At 38.1% G+C, this 22,998-nt stretch overlaps 1 protein-coding gene across 3 annotated transcripts; it reads left to right on the top strand.

The window, feature by feature from the left end:
- SLC39A8 (solute carrier family 39 member 8) lies at positions 592 to 22,424 on the top strand. 3 transcript variants are annotated; one of them, XR_002438376.1, is made up of 9 exons: positions 766 to 1,014; positions 7,155 to 7,323; positions 11,464 to 11,633; positions 12,164 to 12,286; positions 13,468 to 13,635; positions 17,577 to 17,784; positions 18,381 to 18,565; positions 19,867 to 20,002; positions 21,229 to 21,364. XR_002438376.1 is itself a non-coding variant. In XM_021396065.1 (8 exons), exons 1-8 carry the CDS (start codon positions 835 to 837, stop codon positions 21,373 to 21,375), a joined length of 1,350 nt encoding a protein of 449 aa, XP_021251740.1. In that variant the 5' UTR covers positions 592 to 834; the 3' UTR covers positions 21,376 to 22,424. The 3 variants fall into 3 exon arrangements, 2 of the variants coding, with proteins under 2 accessions (XP_021251740.1, XP_021251739.1); XM_021396065.1 differs by lacking the exon at positions 19,867 to 20,002 and having other exon boundaries at positions 592 to 1,014; positions 21,229 to 22,424; XM_021396064.1 differs by lacking the exons at positions 766 to 1,014; positions 19,867 to 20,002 and adding an exon at positions 4,430 to 4,459 and having other exon boundaries at positions 21,229 to 22,424.

Genomic DNA, 22,998 nt, shown 5'->3' with positions numbered 1-22,998 from the left:
AATGCTGCTTTTGGAAAAATTGGGATCGGGGATGGTGTGTCAGCTCATCCAGCTCAGCACTTGCCCGCTTAGGTTCAAATGAGAATCTGCTTTAAAAATGTAACTTCGAAATACTGCTCGCTACAGGGATATGTATCAATTCCGAGAGAGCACGTGAAATTCTGTAGCAGGGAGTTACAGAGCAACCTGAGCGACTTGTGCAGCTGCTGCTGCTCCGCCGCTGTCCTGCAGCACGAGGACTCGTATGTAACCCACTTGGGTGACGGCCTCAGGAATCCCTGCGACCGCTCACGACTTCCCTCGTTTTTTCGTTCAGAAGGCCGCGTGGAACCGGACGCTCTGTTTGGCGCGGATGGAGCCCCGCTGTAGAGGCGCGCAGAGCTGAGCAGAGCAGAGCTGAGCTGAGCTGCCGGGCGCTGCCGCGCCGTGTTCCAAGGTCCGGGTGCCTCGGCCGCCGGGACAGCACGGCCGGGGCCGTGTGGCAGGGCAGCGGGGCTAAACGTGGAGCTGGACCTTGGCCTGCGGGCTCCTCGCGGCTGTCCGCGGGACCCCGGCAGCGGTGGCGGGCCCGCTCCTGGCCGCAAGGTGCGCGGTGGGGAGCGCGGTGGGAAGCCCGCACGTAGGGTGCTTCGGGAAGGCCGGTCCGCCCCGGAGCTCGTACCCGACGGCTCCGTGCCGCAGCCTACCCCGCGGCCGCCGGCGGTACCGCAGAGAGGCGTCGCGCCGGGGCCGCCCCGTTTCCCCACTACGCCCCCCGGGGAGGGGCCGCCGCCTCCCCCGCCCCGCCGGGCCGCCGAGGGGCCGCGCTCCGGCCGCACTCGCCGCGGCGCGGAGATGCTTTCAGGGGTGGCGGTGCGGGGCAGCCCGGAGGCGACCTTCACCGAGGACGTGCTGCGCGTCTTCGGGAGCAACCGGAGCCTGTCGGCCGGGCAGCTCTCGGCGTTACTGAGCCGGCTGGGCGCCGCGCCCGCGCTGAGCGCCGTGCTGCCGCTACCCCACCTGCACCACAACCAGGTACAGGTACCGCCGCGAGGGCCGGGCTGCAGCGCGAGGCCGGGGTTCCGGCTCGGAGCCTCCGTGGTTCCCCGGAGGGAGGGAGGGAAGAAGGGAGCGAAGGTCCGCTGCGGCACCGGTCAGAGGGAGCGGCCCGCGGCGGGGCAGCCGCTGCCATCCGTCGGGGGCTGCTACGCGCTGCCCTCGGGGTCGGCTCCACCTGGTGTTTGGCGTAGGCAAACAGCCCGTGAGAAGCTGCTAGAGTTTTCCTCCGGGTCTTATGTAAGCACAACTTCGGGACAAGTTAACGTAAAGCTGTTGTGTGATAGCAGGGACTTGGTCATCACTTGCGTGAAGAAACTTTCAGAAACTTCCACGTCTTAAGTCTAAATGGAGTGCAGAGCGTACATTCATCAGTTCATCTGCTGAAAGCTGTTTAAAACAGCGTTTAATGTACTGACTGAATATTACTGGAATACTGATCCCTTTTCGTGAAATTATTTATTCCGTGTAATGTCTCCATACAAAATTCAGACCGTGTTGTTACTTTTAATTTCCTATCTATGTGTTGTCTGAGAATATGTGTGTTTCCCTGAAGGGGAATCCTTAGGCTGCTGGAGATGTCCTTACGAAAGGAAAGCAGGGGTGGCTGTTTGCTCTGGTTTGGTTCAACCCTGAAAGAAACAGAGGGGCACTTTTCTGAGGACCATGAGACTCTTTTTAACGATTGGAGCAGAAGCTCCTTTTCTTGCTCAGTAACGGAAGCAAACCTTGTACAAACTCTATTTGTTTTAGAAGCAGTGTGATTCTGATGTCTTTCCCTTGACCAGGGGTTTAATTTGAAGTTAATGCCACTGAAATCAACGTAGTATTCAGTATAAGCGCGGCGGTATTTCCCAGAGTCACTGCTTCTATTTCAAATTTCACAAATAAACACTGTTCCAACATGGTGTATTAAAAAAATGTGTATAATCATTTCCTGCCACACGAGCTAAATACAAGTTTGCAGTGTTAAATACAGTTGTGAAAAGGATCTTTCTTAAAAAGGGCTTAAACACTAGTAGATCCCTTAGTCCTTCAGGTTTTCCCTCTGCAAAAGCACGTAGCCCTCGTACACAGACCACAGAGAAAAAAAAAATAATGCTTGTTCTTATTTCTGTCAACACTGTTCCCCATTAATCATTTGAAGCTTAACTGAAACAATCTTTTTTTTTTTTTTTTTAAACGGATCTGTTTTAATTGTGTCTTTTTTGAAAGATATCTAGGGTGCCATACTGAAATGCGTATCCTTGACTTACCTGCGTATCCTGATTTACCTGTACTCATTCTTAAAATTGACTTTTCAGCCATTTAGGCAAGTGCATTTAACCTCTTTGTTCTTGATAACTCAGAGGTTTTAAGTATATCAGTGACTTAGGGCAGTGCTGTCCACAAATGTGTGAAGACGTGTGAAGAAAGTAAATCGTGGCCATTTTTGACACTGTGACTCATACTTCGTGATTATGAGCTTATAATTTTGAGTATCCACTGATTTTGGAAAAAAAGAAATTGGCCTAATCTAGGTTTGTGTGTTGTAAGGCACCAGAGGCCCAAACTCATGAATCTCAATGGAGGAAAATAAGTACCTCTGGAGGGTGAATCATGTCTTTTTCAGGTAGGCTGGGTCATCCATTGAGGGTGCATAGATATCTGACTGTAGGAGAAAACAAGGGTTATCTTAGACTTTCAGTTCCTAACTTCAGTGTCCGGAGCTATTGGGATGACTCCGGGTCCTTTCTTTCAGTGAAGATAACGCACCCCTGCGCTATCAAGGGCCCCTCATCCAAGCCCGAGGTCATTTTTAGTGGAGAGCAGATCTGTAAGGGGCAGTGACAGAGCCCTTCAAAAATTGGCGGGAAGGGAAAGTCTCTGTTAGTATTGTCCTTTTATTCCAGGTTGATTTGAGAAGATAAGACAGGAGGAAAAAAAGCTTTAATTTGTTGATGATGGGATTTGAACATATACTTGTGTAAAGCTTTGTAGGCATGCATGGTTATTTACATCATAAGGTGTCCAATATGACACTTTTTTGTATATATGTGTCATATCAGACAACCCCCCAACCCCCTTTTTTTTATAGTAATGTTTTGGAATTTTTGATTGAGCTGTCTTCATTTCCTCATGTTTTTGCTCCTTTATTTTCTTTCATCGAGCATTTTTATAATTCTCGTTATTTTGTGTTTGCAATTTTTTTGCTCTTCACTGTTTTTTCTGTTATCACCTTTCCTTAACATATAGGCTAAGACTTTCTTTAAGAGAAATAATGGTAACTGAGGAAACTCAAATCCTACTCACTACTGTTTTTTCACACTTCGCCATGGAATTCCAACACATTTTAGTCCTACAAATAGCTATGAAACTGGTAATGATTTCAATATAATAGATGATGGCCTGTTTATTCACTACATCCTTTATATTGCTAGGAAGAGATGTAAAAACAAAGCTATGCTTTATCTTCTGTCATTGATAGCCCCTTAACATTGTTTTTATTTTATACTTGGGGTAGTCAGTAGGTGCCAAAATCATACTTTGGCTGTTCTAAAACTGTTTTTATGCCCAGTTTTTGTTACGCCTAAATATTGTCTTAATGTAATGTATTTTATTTTTAAAACACAACTTTGGACAAAATAAATTAAAAATCTTTATTGATATTAGTGATCAAACATTTTGCATTTTCACCTCAAGATGAATCAGAACATTAAGTTTGATTTTTGGATAAACTAGAACCGGGCTAGTATCTGCTATTTATTTATTTATTTTGGTAGTGTTTACTAGTTTGCTGGTGCTTCTTGAAAGAAGGATGAATGGCCTGACAGTGTGTGTGGCTTATGGTCTTGATCCATCACCACCATCCGACGTTGCCTAGCCAGTGTGAAGATAAATAGGCTTTTTTGTTCTCCTCTGTACATATCTTAGTTCTAGAACATCTCCAGTGAATTTCAGTGTTCATGGATATTTTTCAGCTCCCCACATAAACAGCTACTTCAAACGTGTCGAGGTGTGTATGAAATCCCCAAAGCACACAAATGTATTCAAGCAGCTTCATACCATTGGACTCTTTCTCACTGGGAGCTGCTTCTTGAATGCATGATCATCTCCTAGCATCCAGTTCACACCTGTGATGTGTGACAAAAAAAAATCTGTCATTACATCAGTAGTAAATGCTTTAATTTGTTAGAAGAAAGTTGAGAAAAGCATATTTATTTGTGTTTATTTTGCCTTATCCAGGCTCAGGCTGAGTAAAAAAAAAAAACAAACAATGCTCAGAAAAGTACTGCTTTCCTTCTTTGCTGTTGCTACTGTGTGACCCAGTACTCAGCCCTAGTGTGGGCTGGCCTAGTATTTAATCTGGTAACATCTAGAAACTGCAGTGACAGGTTGCTGTTGGATATCTCAGTGCTTCACATGTGGAATGCTACAGATAAAGGTAAAGCAAAGATAAGAACACACCAGAAAATCAGAAAAGGGAACGGAATGTTTACAAGATGGTTGGCATTGTAGCATTTTTTATTCATTCTTCTGTTAAAAGGCTTTTTGTCTGAGCAATTATTTCATTCTTTCCTGTAAATAATGTGGTGATCTGGTGTCTACCTTCCAATTATAAATATATGCTATGCTGATGTGAAAAGATTGTAGGTAATTGAACATCACTTTGTTTCATTTAAAGTCTTAAAAGAAAATCCTGTATTGGTCAGTTCAGGGACATGGTCACTTGTGCTGTATCTTCTTTGAAGTTGGGAGTGGAAGACTTGGTGACAGTCATGTTGTAGCCAGTCATCTCACTTATAGCACCATGACAAGGCTTATTGAATAGCAAGGGACGGACATGATGGTAGACTTCTTGAGCCAGGACGTCATCAGTCTTACAAAATAAATAGCTTGAGTTTTTGCAGCAATGTGATTGTCTTAATATATTTATCCTCCAAAGATAAATACAGTTTTGCAGTGTGCAAACATGAGTTGCTCCAAACCAAGGCTTCTAACTGATTGAATCTTTTAATTAGTCTCTAGATTGTGTCTGTGAACTCACACAATCTTGCTTTTCAGCCCATGGATGAACGTAGGAGCTGCTGAGAGGATGAGGTGACTCATAACAATGAATCATTTACAGGAGTTGTTATCATCTGGGTTTGTCCCTGATCAAAATAATAATAGTAATTAAATAAAATGCTGTTTCTTGCCCTTGCATAAAAGAGCTCTTGTCTGATGAAATTTCTCATTTCTTTGTAAGTCAAGTTTACTAACTTGTGCTTGCCAGATTAATGTTTTTGCTCCAAAAAAAGTATTTGTTTTCTTTTGTAAACTAATATTAATATATTAGTATTTAAAATTACTAGTCATCCATTCTATATTTCTAGGAAAGAGATAGCTAAATATCTTTGAGGTGGCTGCATTGTGAACCTCAGAGCATACTGGCTTGTTTTTCTAATAGCCATTCACTGCAGTCTTCCAGGAATGGCTCTGTGAGCTAGCTGATCATACAAGCAGTACAGTATAGGAACTATTGCTATAGACCACAACCATCCTCTCTTTGTATCGTGCTGGAAATATTAGCCACATATTCCACATTATTTAAGGGTAGACTGATTAGACACAGAACCAGTCTAGAAAGCTTCAGAAGTTCAGCTACTGAGCTGTAAAAAAAACCCCCTATCTTCAGTGATGATTTCTCTGTGCACTAGTACCATCGAGACTAAATGGGTCAACATGCTTTAAAACAGACAAAAAAACCCATTAGACTGGGTCATTTAAGAAGAAGGGAAGAAACATTCTGGATATAATTTGGCTGAAGTCACTTGAATTGGCCCAGTGGTTCTTTTCCTCTCAGCTAAAAGTGAAATAGTCACATGAAAATGATATGTGCATACCTTTCACCTTTTGGACAGTATTAGAAAAACATTTATTAATGGAAATGGAGGCAGCTCAGATGAAATGAATTAGTTGTAGTTACTTTGGCTCATCTCCAGTTGAAATTTGCTTTATAAATAATCCCGAATTACTGGAGAAGTGCAGGGGAATCTGAAGGCTAGTAAAACTGAGAAGAGTAGGGAGTGACCATTTGTAATTTGTTAAGGCTTCCAGCGCTCTACACTTGTAGTCACACTGAGATACACTACAGAGCACGTTGCGTGCTGACTTGGTGTCCCGTATAGAAAGAAAACAGTTTTTGTCTTGAGACTCATCCTTAGTATGTGTATGTTGTATATCAGCATGTTAAATTACTTCAGTTTGCAGCCAAAAAATAATGCTATTTGTTTACTGACCATTGCAGGAGAATGTGAATGTGAATAAGTGGAAACAGTTAAATGAAAGCCTTTAGTGTTATGAAACAATTAATATAAAAGTACTCAATTTTTCCATAAATATGTATTTGAAGTACTTTATTGTTGAAGTACTTTATCTTTTTGGTTGAAAATATCCAAGAGAAGGACCGGGCCTAGTTTAGCACAGCTATGCACATTTATCCTTGACCATTAGGTACTGTTGTGTCCTAAGCTGAAGGCAAATTGAAGATCCAAAGTTGGAGTGGATTTCACTGGAGTATGGGGTGGTTTTACGAAACAATGATTGTTGTTAATAATAATTGCTATAAAATTAATGAAAAATGTTGGATGCTGCTAACGTTTGACTGTTCTCGAACAGTTAATTTGAGGAAATAATATGAAGCATTTCTGTGAAGTAGAAGCAGTCATTTATATGAGTAAGCAGTCACTAAATTACCAATCCTTTTCTGATGCTACTCCATCGCTAAGATTTTAATTGTATCTGATCTACTCTTAAATGTAATTATTTTGTAATTACATGGGATTTTAATTATTTTGAAGCTATTTTTCCAAATATATTGTAAGATTTAACTGTCCTGGTTCACAGGACATAAGATTTGCAAATGCCAATGTAAAATTTGTTTCACTGATTTGTAAGTTATCTTAAAATACTTCAGTTCCCTTCTGCTTCACATTAAGCAACTGTCACGTTTTCATGCACAGTGTACAAAGAGTTTGTACACTACTTTGAAAATGTGTTAGAGTGTTTACATGTCATAATTCTTGGGTTTCTCTGTGGATGACTTAGTTTATTTTTATTATTATTATTAACATTGCCAAAAATCCTTTTTGTTGCAGTGCCTGACTGGGGAGGAAATTTTTTCTTTGCATGGGATACCAAACAGCAGTCACATATCAAATTCAGACTTCTCTACAATATGTCCTGCTGTTTTGCAGCAGTTAATTTTTCACCCATGTGATCATCAGGAAAATTCTGTGGATGCATCGAGACCACATTCTTTACAAGGTTAGTTATTTCATTGGTACTCTGATTAGATTGCATGGAACCTTATAGTATGGTAAAAAATACAGGACAGAGAAGAATCAGCTGGTTGACAAAGTCACTAGGTCCGTTGGTAAGGATCAGATGTGTGATATCCAAATTCACTGTTCCCAGGGACTTGATGTAAAAGATGAGGTGTTGAATGAGCATGTGCCAAATGATAGTATTTATTAGCAGAGGTACTGCAATAGTTTTCATAACTTTCAAAATAACAGCATTAGTAACATTTCAATTAGTATAAGTAATTATAAATAATATAATATTTATTAGGAATTATTGATCATTCCTAAAACTTACCCATTGCTGTGAATAATAAGAACTACATTTGATTAATCACTGACATTATGGCATCGATTTATCATGATTGTTTTAGATTATTTATACCTTATGAGGGCACATATTTTCACGAAGGTTTTAGTATCTACACCAGAGTGTAGGATTTGTTCATTTTTTTTTATTATTATTATCTTTTGTTTATTTATTTATTGTTGGGGGGCACAGTTTGGATAGGTTGTATGCAGAAGGGTTGATCTGTAGTTGATCAGCTAAGCCATTTAGACCACTGCTCCTATTTTTCTTTTATCCGGATGGCTCAGAAGCAGTGTCCAGTAGATAGATAAGCAAGGCAGTGTTTTCTCTGCCCCTCCCTTGCCTGCAGCACAAGAAATCTGCAAGGCCCATGCTTAGAGTTTTTAAACACCACAAGCATGTGAGACTGTGACAGGGAGATTCACAGAAAGATCCAGTGCCAAAAGTAGGCTTTAATGCATGTATATCCTGCTGTAGGTTTATGTGTTGCCCCCCATCCCTGCTCCATAAAAAATGAATCTGTATTGTGGCAATATTGAAAGCAGTTGATTTTGATTACTGTCCATCATGCAAAATTCACAATGCATGTTTCCAGCTGTGCTTCTGAGTTTTCTGCTTTGGAACTCACACATTTTAAGAATATCCTGTCCTCCACAACATGAACAGATAAGGCACACAGAAGAATTAATTCGATGAATTTCATGGGGCAGCTACTCACAATATAAAGATGTTGCTTAAGCAAAGTAGAAGTTAAAAGACAGTGTATGGTATATCTTTTTTCCTTGGGGTTCGTACATCTAATATCTAACCTAGCTGACATGCTCATTTCCTCCTACCTTTCTCACTTCTCTGAAATGTAATAGGGAGTAGTACAGAGCTGTATGAAGTAGTTGTAAATGCCCAATGGCACTCCTTCTGTCCAAGCCCAAGGGATTCCATGTGATCCACTTCGCTTTTTCAAAAAGATTTTCGCATCCCGATTTCCTCTTCTTTTTAGGAAATGGCTAATGAGGAGCAAGAGCCTGCCTCAGGAAGGCCTAGAGCAGGGGTCCCCATTTCTTGTAAGGAATAGTACTGAGCAATAGAGTTTTGAGGAGGACTTGCTCTCCTGCCGTCTATTTTTTTTGATTTCTCGTGCTTTGGTATCTTGGCAGTGTCTTTGTTGAGGCTGGAGTTCTAGAGGCTGATATTGTGGTTGATGGCAAAAGCTGTCCATGCCACAGTCTCAGGGTAGACTGTGTTTCAGTGCTCAGCTCTGATATGTGATGTCAGACAAACCTGTTTTCTAGGGTGTATGCACTCACGGAAGGCTTAGTATGGATCAAGTCCTAGTGAATAAAAACCATTTTAAGAGAACAGTGCGTACATGATATGGTAGAATATGCTTTATAATACAGCAATAAAGCAACTTTGGCAACACTGGTTCTCTTGGAATCTTACCACTTCGCCCTCCCCCCCAGTTTACAATATTTTTCTTGAAGTAAAAATTCCCGTAATTGTATAAGCATGGGGTAATAACACATTGATTTATTATTATTATAAATTCCAAAGCCTTTGATCTAGAACAGAATTATAAAAACAAAACTCCATCTGCTTTCTGGTCCCACTAATCTCTGGTGTATTAGGAAGTAAAAAGTCTTTTCTTGACTTTTCTCTGTGGTTACAAAAGGGGCTAATTCATACCAGTGAATTAGACTATATCTCTACTTGCAAACACAGGTTCTTTTTGTACCTCGAGACATCTCCTGCTGCATTAAGCATACAAAGTGATGACAAGTATTTCATTTATTGCACGTCCTTCACATTAAGTGTCCCAGTACATGTGGCTGTTCTGAACAAAGAGTGCCAGCACGAGTGTTAGACCATATGTTAGAGAAGCATGTGGTATTGTGAGAACTTCTTTCAGAATTTGGCAATAACCTGTTTTTCTGTGCCTGCTTTTAAGCTCCGTTCTCCTACCATTTTGGCATCCACTGTTTTACACACACGGTTTGTGAACTTAACCTCTTTGTCTTTTGTTATAGAAAGTGATTAGTAATGACAGGGTTTTTTAATCATAATTTTTGAAACTTGTTCTAATTTCCTGTGTCTGGTGAAGTAATTTGGGCAGGTAACCTAAATGCTTCATATCCGATAGATGTTCTATTTGTTTTTGGTTTTATTAACTCAGTTTAAAATGTGTATTTCACACAGGATAAATGTGTGGGAATTGTTTTTGTGTTAAACTGAGAGACTCGCTCTTCTATGGTAATCCTGAATGGCAGTGTGTGTCTCATAATGGCACTTATTTATTTTAGATTTGATTTCAAAAGAACATTTACAATCTTGACTGTCCTGTATTGCAATGGAAGTGAGGCTCCTCTGCTACTTAGTGAATCTAACCGTATCTAGTGGTCTGTTTATCCCTCTCTGTCTCTCCTTCTCTCTAAAAAATGGCAAGTGAATATTTTACTTGGCACTGACGTGCCTCTTGCAAATGCTTTGAATGCTTCTAGTGCTTTCTGTTCTTCCTGTTCTTTACACAATACGAAATTCATCACACAGAGAAATCATGTCTCTGTGCAAACGATGTGTAGCAATCCCAGTTGCAGGTGATGAATCTGGTCTAGTACGTTTGCTGATCTAGTGTTACAGGAAAGTTGGGCTGCAGATTGCAATCCGATCTGTTTGTTTCTGCTATGCAGAAAGGAATTCGTGGTAACTTCTCTACATACATATATAAAAACTTACAGTGAGGCTATTATATTGATGCAGCTTTCTGGATTATACCAAACTGTTCTTATATATCCAACGTTGTGTTAGCTTTGATTATAATTCGTGGTTGATTTTTAAAGACAAACTCTTTGTCCATGTGGATATCTTTCTTTTTCTGTGGCCTTGCCTGAGGCAGCATTGTAGACCTTATCAGTGCAACCCTTAAGGCTTTTTTGTACTCAGAGGGACTTGAGATGCAACTGGGTAAAACTGTAGAAATGCAGAGGCAAAATGTTTTGATACTTATAAAAAAAACAACAGCAAAACTCCTACAACCTGCAAGTCAGACACCAAAACAATTACAAGTCCTGGTGTCTGAACTCAGAAAATCTGAAACTATCCATCTCAAATCTAGAACAACTTCTTTATATGCTTTTGTTTCTCTATTTTAATAATCTCTACTATTAGGTATCTACCACCTTGCATGTCTAATAAGTAGTGATGGACTGTGTTTTCAGCAAAGCAGAAGTACTTTCAACGATAGGAAAAGGAGGAATGTTAGGAACAACACATTACCACCTCAGGATGATTTGAGGGAATCATTCTTTATCAGGAAGGACTTCTGAGGACTTTACAGCCAAGACAGCAGATTTTCTATCTTGGAATTCTTTAAGAGTAAATGACAGTTGGATCTAACCCTGGGACTAGCAAGGTGTTTCATCTTAAGCCTATGCTGCAGTTACTTTGACTGTTGACTTTAGTCCAAGTTTTTAATCTTCACTGACTGTAAAGAGATCTGATTTACTCCAACAGATATTATATATCCCAGATATTGTACTACCCCCAATTTCAGTTTTTAATATGGTAGTCCCAGACAATATGTCCATTTATTTCCCTTCTGTGGGTATATGCCCTAAATATCTGTGCATTTATATATTTTTTTCATCTTTGTAAAGTATAATTACAAGTAGGGAACAATTATTTTTCCCAATTCCATGTCAATTCAGATGCTATATAAAATCATAAAATCACAAGCAGTCCTAAGTGGATTTTATGGTAAAATTTTTGATATTTCTGTGTTTGTTTGTTTTTTATCCACAGTTTGGGGATTTGGGTTCCTAGCTGTGACTATCATTAACTTGGCATCGCTTCTGGGATTTATTTTAACCCCTCTCTTAAAGAAGTCTTATTTCCCTAAGATTTTAACCTACTTTGTGGGCTTGGCCGTTGGTACTCTCTTTTCTAATGCAATTTTCCAGCTCATTCCAGAGGTAAGCAAGGAAAATCTTTACTTTTTTTTGTGTGATAGTCTCTAAAGTGTATTAATTCCGGAAGCGTGCTGCAGTGGTGTGGGTTGTAACCCCAGGGGGTTGTGGTTGGCCATCAGTGACACTAGCTGCCCTCTCTTTCAGTCTGGGTGGGCGGAGCCATCAAAATCCATGTGTTGCTGTGACTTGGGAAAGACCAAGGGTTATTCTGCCTCTAGACAGAAAGAGGAATGGACTGGATAAAATTCTAGTGGTCTTAAATTTGTTCCAAATTAGACCTCCTATTTTTGCAATTAACTACTACATCCTGCATGTAAAATTCTGCTGTATTAGAACATTGCTGGCATTTAATCCAAACTGAAAAAAAATCTAGAAAGATCAGGATCTTTCATAACTTCTGCTTCATTGAAACTTGTGGCTGGTAGAAAGACTGTCTATATTTTTGTGGAGTATTTGTGTGTAGTGGAGGAAATTGTTATGGAAATGTACTAAGATTGCAGTCTAATTTGCATTGCTTTTGTCTTCGCTGTTAGGCATTTGGATTTGATTCCCATGTAGATAACTACATTGAGAAAGCAGTTGCTGTGTTTGGTGGATTCTATATTCTCTTCTTTGTGGAAAGGATTCTTAAAGTGATACTGAAGATCTATAATCAGGTAACAAAAGGCTAACTGTGCAAGGCTTAGCTTGTATACCTGTTATATTTTAGTACCTGTTATATTTTATGAGATTCTTGATAATTTAATAAGATGTGGGATTTTTTTTTCCTGAAGATTTCAGCATTACTGAGTGTGTTCTGATACATCTGTTTAAAATCCATATAGAGATGTAAAGCAATCTCATTGTTTTGAGGAAGTTACAAGGAGAGCTGGAAATAGAGTCCAGGTGTGTGTGTGGTCTATTGTCACTGGCATATGCTCTAACTGCTTTCAAGGGTCAAGTCTGCAGTATGCTAACTAAACATATCAAAAGAAAAAAAGTGGAAATATGTAAAAGTTGAAGAGAATGGAGTACACCCCTGGAGCTCCTGTTTGGGCAGGCAAAATCTCTGTAACATATACATCTTCTTGTGCATCTGTAAAGTTCAATTTGTTTGTGCTGACAGTTCTTGAATCTCACCTGCAGTGACTAGCTCTGTGTTTCCCCATGCTCTGGTACACAAACCAGCGTTAGTGGCACTGCAATTATCCAAATACTACACAATATGGATAATTGGCTCTGCTTTCTGCCCATATGTCAGAGTACTTTATTTCTCTGTGCCCACATGGATGAGACTGAATTCGTCTCAGAGAAAGGCCTCTCAAACTCTGTGGACTCTCTAATCATGTCTTGCCAATAAAACTGTTCTCGGTCCCTACTCTCAATTTGCTTTGGGTCTTTGCTCCCAAACTGATCTTGCTATTGAAAATAATGTAAATCTGATTGTATCTTGTCTGCAATAGCTATATGAAAAACAAGGAAAAAAAAAATTGCACTTCATTTTTGGCAACAGCTCTACTTGGTAAACAGCTGTGAATAACTAGCAAATGCTGATCACAAATGGTCAAGGCATTTGGTTTGGGGAGGTTCTGACAATGAAAAATCCCCACAGGTATTTGAGGACTTCTAGCTCTGATTAGCTAAAATTAAGAAATAGATTGGGAACTTAAATAAGTTTGAAGTTCATTTAATATTTTAAATATTAAAAGATTTATTGCTGCTCATTTAAACATTTACTTGGTATTGAAAGCAAGGTAACATGAATATGATGCCCAGTGCATTTTCTTTCTAGGTCTATATTTCTTTGTTATTTAATCTTTTCTTTAATAAGCTACCAATTTATTTATTTGTCATCTAGCCTGGCCATAATGATTTAGAAAATGGTGAACAGAATCAGTCTAAGGATAAGACTAGCCCCTGCAAACCACCATCATCCAGCAATGGGGTGACTTGTTTTGCAAATTCAGCCATCATAGAGAGCAATGGAAATTTTGGTTTTGACAGCATCAGTGTTGTCTCAGCACAGGTATGAAAATTATCTGCTTTATTCCTACCTATTATATAAGCATATACAAGGAAGAGAGAGTATGAATCTTTATTACTTTTGTGAAGTTTTTCTACATTTTTAGCTTTTAAGTTGCTTGAGTCCTATGAAGAAGTATAGGTTTTTGGGAGGTAAGAATATGAAGGCTGAACAATGGATTCAATTGGTAACCAACCAAAAAAGGTAGTAGATATTAGTGTGGGGGCAGGTAGGACAGAGGTAAATGTTTAATCAGTTAATTCTGTTAATTTTGATTTTGTTGTTACTGATTTGTTTAAAGTGTGTTTTAATGCTATGTGATCCACATTGTGTTCCTAACATATAACGTTAAGTTTGAGAACTTGGTTTCTCTGAATCAGTGTTTAATGAGGAAAACCGGTACAATAACTTCCATGCTGGTTGTGCTAGTCCAGTATATTTAGATACTGTGGGAATTATGAAAGCATTATAGGTTGAGATAGTAGCTGTTCCTCTTGGTTTAAATATTTTTTTTTGCAGATTTGTTGTTCTATACTTTTGTGTTTGTTTCTATACTACAAATATAACCTCCTTCTGTCAGAGAAGAAAATAGAAGTAGGAAGAAAATTTTGGTGATCTTCTTTATTCTTTTCCTTGTGCACAGAGGAGCAGTACTGCCCCTTATTTAAAAAAGCAACAAACAAACAAAAACAAAATGGAAAACCATAGCAACAACTGTAAGATGGCTAAGGCAAATTTTTCACAGTAAAGATTTCTGGTTTACCGCCTGTGCTCTTCACAGGGTAGTGCAGTAGAGTAGGTAAGCATCAAATTGTACAAGCTTTTGATGCTTAGGTATCCGTTTGGGATAAGCCAACATATACATAGTAGAATTTGAATATCCTCTTAATCCAAAGCTCAAGGAAGAGGGCAAACACAATGTGGACAGAAAGCGTCACGTAGGCTATAAGGGTGGATGCTGGAGTCTGACTGTGCCAGAGTGCAGTAGCTGTTTTGAACCATGTGGATCCAGATACCTCTTCAAACAGAAGAAGGCATTAAAACCTGAACAGTATGACTGACAGAGCAAATGTAAATGTTTAATTAGTTGCATACCTTCAAATTTCACTTGTAGCAGTAATTGCAACCTTGGAAGTCTCTATTGTTCTGACCCAGAATTTGTATCTACTATTTGTATCTGCTATTAAAATTACATTGCTTGACAACAGTAACTTTTCTTAAAGTTGCTTCAGAGACTGCTTGCTGAAAATGTCTGTAGTCCCAAGCATGTGACATTAGACATGTATAATAAAACTTTACGGTGACTTTTATTTATGCCCTCTAGGCAATTTTAGGGTTTATTCTTGATCCTTTTGGCAATCCCAGGGGATGCTAAAGGATATCTAAGGAAGGTGTTTGAAACAGAGAGGTGTTGCTCTGTCCTAACTGCTACTGGATCTTCTGCTAACCTGCAGAATATTACTCTTTTGTCTCTGCAAGCATTTAACAGATTGAGATTCTGACTTATGTCTCAGAGAGTCAGAGATTCTTTAGAAATAGCAATAGTAACCTGGTGAGATAACATAAGATAAAATAAGAGAGTCTCTATATCATTTCTTAAGTTTGGAAACAAAGAAGAGACCATTGCTTCGAAAGTTTAAAAAAAAAAAAAGGCAAAAATAGCAAGGTTAGCTTTGGTTTACCATAAACTGTGGTGATCTAAACAATACAGAACTGTGCTAATAATTAATAAAAGTCAGACCTGATAGATCCGCTGGGTGTTCTAGAGCTCCTTAGCTGGTGTCTCTTCTGTGACATCTTCTGAAGTACCATGACGAAGAGGGAACAGTCCTGCAGAGACAGACACTGTTCATTTTTGCCTTTGAAGCCCACATATTTGTAAGGTAAATTTATCGGTAGTCTGCTTTGAGCATTTAGAATATGTATTAGTCATTTGTCTATTTCCATTGGACATATAACCTAGTAAAGTTCAGAATGTAAACCCAGACAAGCGATGTCCTTGTACTTTATATGATTTACGAAAGAAGTCCTGTCGTTATCTGAAATAGATTACAGGCAAGAATTGTACTTCAAAGCTACACAGTAAGTGGCAGATAGCCACACATACATACATCAGAAGTCTCTCCGAATCTGATTCATAGTTTTTAAGCTACAGTTCTCTCTAAAGTTTAAAAGATTCATTCAAGAAAATAGTTTTACAATTAAATCAATACTTTTATCCTGATTTAATTGCAGTTACTTTAAAAAGGTAAAAAAAAAAGTCCATAGATAACCCAAGCCTCAGCTCATTTCTGAAGTCATTTCAGTTCTTCATGAGTTCTGCAGCTAACTCTTAACATTATCTTCTTACCCAATGTTCATTTTCTTCATAGAGGCAGAGAAAGTTCAGTGTGTATATTTGTAAAGTATTTATTTTAACAAAGAAGTCCTTGAGATCAGATTTTTATATTTGTTATAAATATGTATGCAATGATTTGGAGTTTAATTGGAATTCTCACCTGTGTAACTGGCAGTAGAAAATGAGTCCTTTATATAACTCTTGGCTAAGCCTGTTATGTCCCTGCAGCCCTCAGAGAAATGAAGACATAAACATCATTTCTACTGTGTTTCAATTTGCAGGGAAGCTCCCTGTTTTTTATGCCATTTTTCATTTGAAATCATAAAATTATAAATCTGGGACTTGTTATGCACCGAATAGAAATTATAACAGTGCTTTATGGCACTTGTGCCATTTCTTAACCAGGGCTTTATTAGCTACAAATTCCAAGTTATTCAATAAACATCTGACTTGGAAATCCTGATCTGAACTTTCGTCCTGTCCCAAGGCAGCTCCTATATAGAAGGATGCGGTATGTCAGATAAGAATACAGTGGGCAAAGTATGAGACAGACCTTATTGCTCTGTCATTAAAGACTTTGAAAACATTCATTAATTGTTATATTTCCATAAAGTTCAAACTTCAGTTGTGTGGTAGCATTTGCAAAGATAAAATAATATCCGTAATTGCAAATTCTTTTTTTTCCCCTGAATACTATAATGTTTGCAAATATAATGTAACTGCAATATATGTGCGTACAGAAGTTTATCGAAATGGATCATTAGAGGTTTTTTTAGCAAAGATTATTTGTGCTCCCAGCTGAAATGGCTATTCCTTCTATCGTCATCAAATTTTTCATTATTTCATGATGTCAGATAAATTACTTCCACTTCTGGGGGGAATGATTGAGAGCCCTGATGTGTACGTACATTGCAGTTTTATATTAGCCAGTTGTTTTCATGCTATGAGACTTCAACTTGCACAATCAGAAATAAGCACTGTATGTTCTTACTAAACATGAAACTTGTAAAAACTGATTTTGCTAGCTGGACTTGACTATCATTGATCAAAATTAGAAATAAAATTAGTGGACTACCTGGATATGTGTCTAGGTTCCCATGTAGCTAGCAGGCTGATACTAACTGGTAGTGGCTGTGTCACTAACATGATTCGCTGGCAGCAGCATGTAATTGGTCCAGGTCTTCTTTAGGTAGGAAATACAGATGCTCTCAATCACAGTGATCAGATCCTTCCTATTGTACGCACTTAATAGAGGTGGCTGTGGAAGCTGTGAAGATCTTTATCAATCCTTGGCAGTCTCTTATTCTGAGCAAGACATCCAGAGAGACATTCAGACACCGTGATCTGGATTTTTTTCTGTCTCAGATGGACAGCATTCAGATAAAGCTGTAGAGTTAGGTGATCAGGCCCTTCAATTTAAGTCGCTGAAACAGAAAACATTTGCTGCTGTTACCTATGCCTTCTTCTTCTTAGACCAAACATTCTGGTATCCTTATGTACTAGTGCTTTATTTTATGCTCAGCGTTCTTTTAAAGCCAGGAGTGTGTTTCATTGGCTTCTTTATTCAGTGTTTTATATAATTACTTTATCATGTTTTTTTTTCCAGGAAGAAGCAGTCCAGGGCAGTTTGTGTAAATGTCTCGGTGGGCGCCCACTGTCAAAGATTGGAACCATTGCTTGGATGGTAACACTGAGTGATGCCGTACATAATTTCTTAGACGGTTTGGCAATCGGTGCTTCTTTCACTTTGTCTCTATTTCAAGGACTTAGTACCTCCATAGCCATCTTGTGTGAAGAATTTCCTCATGAGCTGGGTAAGAAACTTCATTCAACATATTGATTTCTGTGGAAACCACCAGTGTAGGAAGTTATGCTTGCCAAAACTTAGCATAGATTGAAAGGAAATTTAGACAATTTAATGGAAAAATGCTCATTGAAATGCTCATCTTCCCAAGTACTAAAATACATATCTACTGTAGGAAATTCTTGAATGTGGGTGGATGGAAGCTGGGAATGAATCAATGAACAATGAATCATAGAATCATAGAATGGCTTGAGTTGGAAGGGACCTCAAAGATCACCTAGTTCCAATCCACCTGCTGTGGACAGGAATATTGTTCATATGTGCCGTCCTATGTGTGTTTTTTCTTTTTTTTTTCTTTATGGCTAGTCCTGTGTTCTCAAACTCTTAGTTAAGTTCTGCATCACCTAATTGCTTTAGAATGTTTCAGTTACCTTAGTATTGAAGGGAAATGCTCATCATTTACTTGAATGAAGGAAAAACAGCAGTGGACTGAAAGTTGTATAATGGTATATAGTATCTTTTGCGTCTTAATTCCATTGAAATCAGAAAACAGTATCATTTGCTGCAGATGGTTTTCTCTTCTTTCATTTCTTTTTTCTCTTTTAGGGGATTTTGTCATCTTGCTTAATGCCGGAATGAGTATTCGACAGGCTCTGTTTTTCAACTTTCTGTCTGCGTGTTCCTGTTACATTGGGATGGCTCTTGGTATATTAGTAGGCAACAACTTTGCTCCTACCATCATTTTTGCTGTAGCTGGTGGAATGTTCCTGTACATCTCTCTGGCAGATATGGTGAGAAAGAATTTAATTTTTCAGTCATTCAGTTTTCTTCAAGGAAACAAAGACTTCAAAAACAGTCTCTCTGATGGAAATTAGTATTCTGTCCATTTCATGCTAGAATCATCTACTTCTTGTTATTAGATGTTAAATAGTCAATTATAACCTTACTGGAGGTGCACAAATAATTATGCTTATTCATTAAATACAAAAGCCTTTGATTTCACAACTAGGGCTGGCCAGAATATTACTGAAAGGAAGTTTTAAATAAGGGAAAGCTTTTCACGAGCTTGGGTAGTTTTCACTGAAGAATTAAAATCTTTAAATATTTTGTTTCAGCATTTTAAAGTGTTTTTATTATTAAATTAATCACTTGCCTCTTTGAAAGTCATCTGCTAAGAGAAATGTTAAAAAAAATGTTAATAAAATGAAATTAAATATTTTGTTTAGAGTTGAGTTAGTTGTGTATTTGTAACCTCAGCAGTAATTTTGGAGTTGCTCAGGTAAAAAATTCCATTCTGGTTTAAATTAAAATGTATCAGATCTAGCTTCTTGCTTCTTTGTTCAGACTAAAAAACAACAACAACAAAATACCTGTGATTTGCTGAACTCAGTTTAAAACAGTCTGTTTATCATTTATTTTTGAAAGTATGCAAGAATATATAAGGCAAAGAAATTGTGCTAAAATCCACGTCAGATTTAGATGTTAATAATTAAATCTGGCTTCACAGGCAGTCAGCAGTATTCCGTAAGTTGCTCTTAAAATGATGCTTTATCTCAAAATGAAAAAGATATTTCAAGACTTAAAAATTTTATTATGTTTAATTGAAGTGTTAAGGGATCAGATGTATCTACAAAGGTGTTTCCACCTGTCACATAAGAATCTATTTGGGTGTAGAACTGGAATAAGGCCTGAATTTGAGAAGATTTAGAGCCTCAGTTGCGTTCTGCATGCATTTAAGAACTCTTATATGTTTATTGTGGCTGTTACGTTAAATACTACAGTAGTCTAGGTAATAACAGAGGATTTTATAAGTAGTAATCTTAGAGTTAAATATAGTTTCTTTATTAAACGTGCAGTACCTTAATTACTAATACTTTTCATTTAGTTTTACATTCTTATAATGAATCGTAGTGTACTCAGCTATGATACGCAAAACTCATGGCATAAATTTAGTGTGGCTCAATTTAAAATTGTTTTTATTAAATCTGTTGAAGAAGGTAACACTCTTTTCTTTATGTGTATTGCTCTGCATGCTCTCTTTCTCTACCCTCTCCTCCAGCGTCATCTCTCCTGCATCTCTCTCATTTTCTAGGTTTTTGGATTGTATCAGCCACCTGTCTGAGCTTTTCTCCCCTCTGACAAGTCTGAATTAGGGTGCTTTGTACAGGATCTGCCTTTCCACTTTCTGTTATGATTTTCACACACTTCTGGTCTGCTTGTAGAAGCAGGTAGGATTAACAAAAAATGTCTCATCTACTTTCTTTTCTTTTTCCTGTTCTTTTCCATTTTGGCACAATCTAGCCTCCATGTTAGTAAAATCATCACATGATGAAGCTGCGGGAGTGTGAGAATGTGTACACTGAGGTGTGTGAGCACACATGAGCCTTGCTATATGGCATGAAGCTAATCTGTTTTTTTGTTCTTGCCTCTTGTGCAAGAGGAACACAGAGCTCTGGATTCATTTCTGGGAAGGTTTGGCCACTTCCCCCTTTCCTTAATCTGTTCTTCAAGAATTGCACTGCCTTCAATAGTTCTTTTTGCCTTATGAGATGAAGGAAAGATGAAACTTCTGAGTCATCCCCACAGAAGACCTCTGAACTGAAACCAAATTTCAGAGTCTTTGCATTCTGGCTATACTACTTTCAGCACAGCAGGAAAAGATTTTAAACTTTGACAAACATAAGTAAAAGTCATCTGCGATTGACTTTATTTGCAACAAACACATACCCTGAATTGCCCCCCTGCTGTTGCTGTGGACCTTTATCACCAGTCCTCCTCTGCCACCACCTCCATTTACTCTCAGAGGAGGTATCTTTTTTTTTTCTGTAATAAACAGCCACCCTTTGCTATTATTGTACCATTAAGATGCCTGTTATGAAAAAAATAATTCCTTCATTACACTGTAACATAACATAGCATATGTTACCACCAGTTTCACATCATTCGTCTTCTTTCTTCTTTGCTTTACCACTACCTTATTAGCCCACCAGACCTTCTATTTGTAACAGGTTTCTTGTTTCTGAGAGGCTGTCCATGTTTTCAGCTTCACTTCTTTTGCTTACAGATAAAGTAGAAGAATCCTAATCTTTATTTCCCAAACCAAGACTTCAGTCCATTTTAGTGAAGGAGGAAACACAACAGTTAGCAGTACAAGGGCAGCTACTCCTAGCAATATATGGAACAATAATTGGGCCAAATGAAAAATAGAAATTTGCATGAGAGCCAACCAGACAAGACCACAGTAGAAGAAAAGCAAAATTCCATTTCAGTTTTCCATCCTTGATGAAATAGTTTTTCAGTATAACTAGGGTGGCTTATTCTCTGACTGCCTTCATCCTCTGTTAGTTCTAGTACTCAGTCCAAAACAGCAATATGTTTCAGTTCTGAAATGGCCTTAAGTTACACATGCTACCACAAGATGGCAATACTTACCTATAATTATCCGCTTTTTCAGTTCCCGGAGATGAATGATATGCTGAGAGAGAAAGTGACAGGAAGAAAGATGGATCTCACATTCTTCCTTATTCAGAATGCTGGTTTACTGACGGGGTTTGCTGCTATACTGTTGATTACCTTGTATGAAGGAAATATTCAGCTGTGATAACGCAAGTGGAAATGGAATCGGTGTTAAAGATGTGAAGTAAATTATGAATGGAAGACATTTGAAATCCATAAAGGGACATTCATTTACTCTTCTTGGTTTTGAAACATGGACAGGTTCCATTGCCCCCATTCCAAATGCAGGAAATCCTTTTTTAGGACTTGCAATTGATCCAAGTAGTAGGATCTGTCAACTTCTGTACTCTACAAAGGAACTGATTCTAATATTTATATTTCTACCTAAAATTATCAGACATACCTGAGCTATTATGGAGAAAAAAGGTGTTACTTGGCCAGTAGAATTATGCAGTGTATGCAACTCAGTCCAAATGAAAGCTGACCTCTTCAAGGAAGAAAATAACGCGTTTCCATATCCTTTTGTAACTGTGATGAAAACAAGCAGTTTCAAAGCTGCTTAATTTTATAAGTTCTGCTGCAGGATTTGTCTGTGTAACATCCTGTTCCACTATCAAAACAAAACCAAAACCAAAAAACCGACTATTTCAAAGTAGGTACTAATGAAACTAAGATTTTCGATTACTAATTAACACTGGAAGGAATGATACCAGTTACTGCTTTTGATCTTTTCTCTTTATGGGTGCACTAGGGAATTGTTGATTTAATTTCAGAACCACTTTTTTTAATTGGAGGGAGCGTGTATTAAATTTATGACAATTTATCAAAACATTTTAGAAACATTGAGTATTTTTTAAAAAGTCAAGCATTTTGTATTTTATAAAAATAGTCTCATCTTGTATTTAATCTCCTTAGATATTCCTTTTAAAAAAAGTCTGTATTTTGAGTTAAAATTTTGAAAGGATATATTGTTAGTTGCACAAAGTGGAACTTAGGAAAAAAACTTGCTAAAATCAACATTCCAGGATGCTTTTTTGCAATTTGAATAGTTTTCTTGCATGTAGTTTGGTGAAAGTTGTGTTACTAAAATATACAAACTTTTATTACAGTTTGTTGAATATGAACTTTCTAAAATCATGTTTGTATGTGTGAGTTCTTCTGAAATAAATAGTTTAGCTACTCTGATGTTGTAAATTGTGTGCAAGAAAATTCATACAAATATCTGCCATTTCAGTCATCACTAAGTTTTGAAGGAAGTATTACTATCATGTAGTTAACTGCCTTCTTGTACATTGATTTTTAGGCAAGTTCTACCGCTTCAAGGAAAATACAGCTTCTTGGCTTCTTTCCTGCCAGTAGGAAGGGGCAAATCCTTCATTTTTCATTCACTATTGAAATGCATTTTCTGTGAGGTAAATTATTTAATATTTTATTTGAATCTTATCTGTAGATACGTTAGAAAAATGACTTTTCTAGGTCCCTAGTTGATTAAAAACACACAAACAATACCCATCACCAACAAAATCCAACCATTTTATACAGGCAAACTATGCAGGAATAGTAAATGGTACTTTGTTTAAAATTTGCTATCAAGTTTAAAATGTAATTACCGTAGTTTATGGTTTTTGCTGTATGGAAAGCATGTTTATGTGTCACTTTATGCCCTCTAAGTTTCTTTGAAGAAGAGTAAACCCACTACATACTCTTTCTTCTAATGCTTGTTGATTCCTTGCATGTAAGTCGTTTGCAAATGCTACTCTTAAGTGTG

Source organism: Numida meleagris, chromosome 4 (genome assembly GCF_002078875.1).
Source record: "Numida meleagris isolate 19003 breed g44 Domestic line chromosome 4, NumMel1.0, whole genome shotgun sequence".
Taxonomy (NCBI): Eukaryota; Metazoa; Chordata; class Aves; order Galliformes; family Numididae; genus Numida; species Numida meleagris.
Note: the sequence above shows the minus strand (reverse complement) of the source record. Positions and strands in the feature narration are given on the sequence as shown.